The sequence below is a fragment of the Miniopterus schreibersii genome, assembly GCF_964146895.1.
Source record: "Miniopterus schreibersii genome assembly, chromosome: 3".
NCBI classification, from domain to species: domain Eukaryota; kingdom Metazoa; phylum Chordata; class Mammalia; order Chiroptera; family Miniopteridae; genus Miniopterus; species Miniopterus schreibersii.
Window position 1 is genome coordinate 103,149,466 of NC_138103.1, and position 6,000 is coordinate 103,155,465.

A 6,000-nucleotide genomic window follows, 5' to 3' on the forward strand; every position below is an offset into this window, starting at 1 on the left:
AATACATGAAATGAGGGAGCCAGACAGATGTTATAACCAGTTCATAGGGAAAGTCAGTACAGCCCAAATTTATATAGACTTAAAGAAATGTTTAGATGAGTTACAAATGGAAACAAAACTGGTTTTTTGGGGTTTGGGGAGGGGAGAGTTACCAGACAGGGCAGAATTTATACTTCTATCAATTAGAATTTATGCATCTATCAATTCCTGTCATTCATAATAGTTATATTGTGTAAAAGCACCATAAACACTAAGGTAGTGAATGCTGAAATACTGCTCGTAGGAAAATACACGGTTACATGCCTGTGAGCCTTGGATCACAATATTTTGTCCAACCATCAGTACGCTTTTTTATGTGTTTCTGTTTCTGAACTCACAGCCAGCAGCCTGTAACTTGTGTGGGAATGAAGCGTATCTGACACACAGGAGCACGTCCCAGCCCTCCTGCTCTCAGGACACTAGAAAGCACTACACCTGGGGGCCATTTAAACAGCGCCATCCCCAGCAAGAAGCACAGAAATGACACAATGTGGCCAAAAGTAGACCATGAAAAGACCCTTGTTTACAGTAGGAGAGGTGAGACAGAGGCAGAGCGCGACCTTGCTTGACCTCGGCTGGGGACATGTGCTGGGTGACAAATTGTCCCTGATCTCTCCATGTCTGAAGGACCACGGAAGCATAGTAAATATTTGGGCTTGCAAATAAATTTTAGTGAGTGGTTGGATTCAGAGATACCAACTCTGCAAATAGTGAAGATTGCTGTACGTGTGCCCACAGCTCACAGAGCTGCGGAGTAACAAGGAACAGGGCTGAGGCCGGGTGTGCTGCAGAGCGCCTTGTCTCCTGTGGAGGCACCAGGCTTTCCTCCAGAAGTTTCTGCCAGCCCGTGGCCAGGGAAACGTTCACCTTGACCGCTAGGGCTCCTGGGGGAGGGGGAGCTCCTGGGGTTCACTGCTGGGCGACCAGGAAATCTGGTGGGGACCGTGTTCTCCATGGTGCTCGGTGAGGCCCCGGCTGTGCTCTGGGTAGCAGGTCCGGGCCATGTACACACCACACCCAGGCCCGTCTGTGGGTTTTGGACACCCATCCGTGTTGTATAGTTTTTTCTCTACAAAAATGTGTTTCGAATTTCTGTTGACTGCATTGCAGATGTACTTTTGGAACACAAACCAGTTTGTTTTGTGGCAAATTCTGAGTAACGTGGTTCTAATTACTGATTTGGAAATAATATTAATCTCGTTTTGCAGCTGCACTGGGAAAGATTGAATTTAAGGTGGATGGTAACTGTCCCATCAAAGACGCCTGTGCGAGGTGTGGCGGCCGCGGCTCCTGTGAGGTGTTATGATCAGCTCCTTGCTTGTCTGAATCATTTCACGTAATTGTTGTGGAAAGAGTGGCTTTGCCAGTGCATCCAGAGCAGTCTCTCTCCATTTGTTTTCTAAAACAAGATCTAAGATACTTTTAGGGCTTTCTGAACCGCACCCTGCCGCACCCCAGATATTAGTTAGATACGTGGGAACTTCAGAGTAGAGGGGTTTTGAAGTGAAGTTCCTGAAAGGCTGCTGTCCTGCCCCCCCCATGGCGTTTTGAGCGTGTGCCCCGCGTGCAGCTGGAGGGCAGTGGGGTCCCGCCTGCGCCGCCGCCTGGCCCCGGCCCGCCCCCGGCCGGCGCGCGAGGGACAGCAGCGCCCACGAGGGGACAGCGGCGCGCGCGAGGGGACAGCGGCTCCCGCGAGGGGACAGCGGCGCCCGCGAGGGGACAGCGGCGCGCGCGAGGGGACAGCGGCGCGCGCGAGGGGACAGCGGCGCCCGCGAGGGGACAGCGGCGCCCGCGAGGGGACAGCGGCTCCCGTGAGGGGACAGCGGCGCGCGCGAGGGGACAGGGGCGCCCGCGAGGGGACAGCGGCGCCCGCGAGGGGACAGCGGCGCCCGCGAGGGGACAGCGGCGCCCGCGAGGGGACAGCGGCGCGCGCGAGGGGACAGCGGCGCGCGCGAGGGGACAGGGGCGCCCGCGAGGGGACAGCGGCGCCCGCGAGGGGACGGCGGCGCGCGCGAGGGGACGGCGGCGCGCGCGAGGGGACGGCGGCGCCCGCGAGGGGACGGCGGCGCGCGCGAGGGGACGGCGGCGCCCGCGAGGGGACAGCGGCGCCCGTGAGGGGACAGCGGCGCGCGCGAGGGGACAGGGGCGCCCGCGAGGGGACAGCGGCGCGCGCGGGGACAGCGGCAGGCATCCCTCCGTGCCGAGGAGGCCGCCCTGAGGTCCGGCCCCCGGGCCCGCCGTGGGTCCGCAGCTCGGGCAGGCCGGCGCCCGTGGGCCGCGTGCTCTTCGTGGGACTGGCGCCGAGCGGGGCCGCCAGCACGGAGCCCAGGGGAGGGCTCCGGGCGCTCGGGCAGGACCCCCCGCCCCGGGCCGCGCTGCGTGTGGGGTCGGGCCGGGAGCGCCCCTGCGGAGGCTGCCCGCGCCCCCCTCGCGGTGCTGGGCCTGGCGGGGCCTCTGTCGGCTCCGGCCGGTCCCCCGACGCGCGGGGAGGCCGCGGGGCTGCGCGGAGCCGGGGCTGGTGGGGCCGCGCCCCGCTCGGGAAGACAGCCCCCCCCGGGGCTGAAGGACGGGGAGCCCTGCGCCGAGAACGTGGCCTCGGTGCGTGTGCGAGACGCGCGGGCGCCCGCGCTCCCCCGTCCGTCCGCGGTGTCTGTCGGGCGAGGCCGGGCTGCAGCAGGACACAGGCCGCCGGAGCCCGGGTCGGGCAGCCCAGCGCGGCCGTGCCCCGGACACGCCCTGCCCGCCGCCCCTCCCGCCCGGGCCCGGCGGCCGCCAGCCGCCCGCAGGTGTCAGGGGAACAGGAGCGGGGGAGGCGGCCGCCGGGCGGGCGGGTCTCTTCCAGGGGCCGGCGCCAGGCCCCAGGGCGCCCGGCTCGGACCCGGCCGGCCCGGCCCCGCGGGCTGCGGGCTGCGTGCTCGTCTCCCTCGGCGCGGTTCCCCCGACGGAGCGGGAGACGGGTCTGCACAGCGCGGCCGCCGGGACGCCAGCTGCAGAGCCGGCGAAGCCGCGGAGCGCTCAGCGCAGCGCAGGCCGGGGGGCAGGGACGGGCCCGCCGAGCCCCGCGCAGCCCCGCAGCGCCCCGGGGCAGGCTCCGGCCCGCGGGGTGTCCGGGTCGCCGCAGCCTGAGCGCCGGTGCTCAGCCGTGGGCGTGGCTCCCCGCGGCTGTAGCCCACCCTCGCCGGTTTCCCTCCCGGCCGCCCGCGGTGGGATGTTCTGCTTTGCCCGCGTCTCCCTCCGGCGCCCCGGCGGGGCGGGGTCAGCACGGTCTGTTCGCTCGGTGAATGCGCTTACACGCTGCTGCAGCTTACCGGCCCTGGAGGGGCGCTCCCGCGGCTGGCATCGCTGTTGACGGAGCGCCCGAGAAGTTCATGCCCGAGCCAGGGCGTCAGGCCCGTTCGCTGTGCTGACGTGCTCACCGACGCCCCGCATAGTTAACACCTGCGCCCAGCGCACCTCGCTAGACCCGAAGCGTCACAGATTCAGGCGCATGGCTTCCAGGGTGACCCGGTGCTGTCGACACTAACGCTTCACGTGCAGGTGTGTTGTGAGGAAGTCACAAGTCAGACCTGAGGGAGAAACCGTAGCTCGGCATCTCCGCCGGCTTACCGGGCTCAGGGAGTGGGGGGCCCGCCCCGCATCGGGCTCAGTGCCCCTCCCCGCACCCCTGCTGCCCTGCTTCCTCGGGCGTGGGAAGGGAGCCGTGCGAGCTCCTGAAGCTGTGGGCCAGCACCTTTCCCACAGACCTGAGTGGGCCAAGTGCGGGGGCTCCCCAAGCACTTCACAGGAATTAGCCGTTTAACCCTCCTGGCAGCCGGAGGAGCAGGTACTTTTCTTAGGCCCTTTAGTAAATTTTTTGAAGTGCTAATAACCACTTGTCAGTGTACTTACTTTATTCCGATCCTCCTAACGCAAGATACAGCTTTGTGATTTTGTTTGTTTTCATGGGTCAGCGGGTACTGAGAGCATCTTCTCTACTCTGAAAATAAGGTTATGTTAACCAAGTGAGTTAAGTCACTATTTTCTCTCCTAGATTCTGATGTTTAATTTGTATTTTTTAGTAATTTGTTTCATTTGCGTTCCTGCTTACCCATTTCCTGCAGCAAGTGGAGAGGAGTGCTAGCAGTGGCATTATCGATTCTTTCCCATTTGGACACTGAGATGGGCAGTGTGCTTTGATGATCTGAGTTTCACAGACTTCACGTTTGTGGCAAAATTGAATTCTGAGGGGCTGTTGAAACGCAAGCTTCATGGCAGCAAATGCTAGAGTCTCCATGAAGCGCTAGACCTCATGACAGTTCACGAGATGAAGGAGCTTTTTAATCAGACCACCTAGTGTTCATTTCGGACACTTTGCACATGACTGCATCATTCAGCCATGAGTCAGCTGTCTCAGGATGAGTGTTTGAAGAAAGTTCTACAAAGAAGGATGAACTGCAGGGATGGAGAATGGGTCTTACAGAGTGCTCATAACCCAAGTCCACGTCTTATGCGCAAACTTGGAAATTACAGAGGTTGCGTGGACTAGGGATGGAGGAGTCACTGAATCAGAGTTCAAGGCGGAGGGTTGGTGGTTCTCCATATCTTAAGAAAACAGAAAAACTGGACTTAAAGCAGAAGACATAGACATAAATAACCTAGTTCTCAAAATTATAAAACACTGCACAGGGCCTCTCAGAAGAGGAAAGAAGTTTAGACCAATGGTTCTCAAACTTCTGAGCATAGAAGTCTCCTGGGGTCAGTAGTTACAGTGCAGAGTCCCGGGCTCCCACCAGTTTCTGATCCAATGGGCTTAGGTCAGGCCTAAGAATGGGCATTGTCAAGTGCTTCCATGGGATTCCAGTGTTGATAGCCCTCACAACAAATGTGGTAAAACATTTTGAGTTTAATCAGTAGCCTATCAAAGTCCAGGGAGCTGCACCAGGAATCTCCTCCAACCTTGTGACTTATACCGATAGGTATGTACATGTTTTTCTGTGTCTCTTTGAGTGAGCTCCAAACTGGTGTAAAGGCTCCTGCTTTTAGAAAACAGTGGGACAGTTTATATTGGTCAGTGCTTCTCAGTGCAGTTATTAAAGTCACATGTTAAACCACACAGAGGAGTGGAAATTTTTATATAATACATAACCATCAGTAGTTGAGCAAAGAATATTGAGCAGGGAGAAATCGAGCTGTGAGTTACACCTTTAATTTAAGAGATGGCAAATCATTCTCAGACAATGAATCCTCTTGTCACAGGATTACAAGGGAACAAATTACTAAGTAAGTATTTATATTTCAGATGTGTCGACATGTACTCCTGATGATAAATGAACATTAAATTTATGCACATGAGCTCTGCTCACTGTGTTCTTAGGGTGTACTGTGCAGTTCTGGTCCTGTGAGTCTGTGTTTGTTTTGTAGGGTGGAGCTATGACGTTGAAGAGAGGAAGGTTCCGAAACCCAAGTCCAAGTCTTATGGCGCCAACTTTTCTTGGAACAAAAGAACAAGAGTGTCCACAAAATAGACTGGCACCGCCTGCTTCTCTGCACCTGACCATGAGCAGAGTCAGCTGCGCGGTTTTTACAGTCCACGCATAGCACACCACTTACTCGCCTAATAAACTCAATCTTTAAACTACAGGTGCATTTCGTGGTGCTTATTTTAAATGTTTTTTGATATCTCAAATTGAACATGTTAACAGTTTCCTATAGAGAGAAGAGAGGTGATTATAATCACATTTGAGGTGGTTATACCTCTAGGAGATGTAAGTACTTAAAATCTGTTGAGAAGGATTGCTTGAGGTCAGCTGCCACACTGAAGTTTCGCCCTTGCTTGGATTAGCCGTTCTCAAGTCAGTAGTGTTTATAAACTACCAGCCATCATTGTTAAAATGCTGTCCTGGGAATTCTTGTGTTTTGTCATGGTTAGAGAAATTCTTGATGGCATTGCAATCTGATGAACCTAAATCCAAATCTTATTGT

General features: G+C 57.2%; 1 protein-coding gene across 1 annotated transcript in view; it reads left to right on the top strand.

Moving 5' to 3' along the window:
• NDUFS4 (NADH:ubiquinone oxidoreductase subunit S4) overlaps positions 1 to 5,656 on the top strand; it is a 71,071-nt gene extending 65,415 nt beyond the window's left edge. Inside the window, exon 5 of the mRNA XM_081133254.1 lies at positions 5,440 to 5,656. Coding sequence (XP_080989380.1) covers positions 5,440 to 5,543 — 104 coding nt within the window. The 3' untranslated portion in view covers positions 5,544 to 5,656. The remainder of the gene's footprint in view (positions 1 to 5,439) is intronic.
• Positions 5,657 to 6,000: the final 344 nt, after the last annotated feature.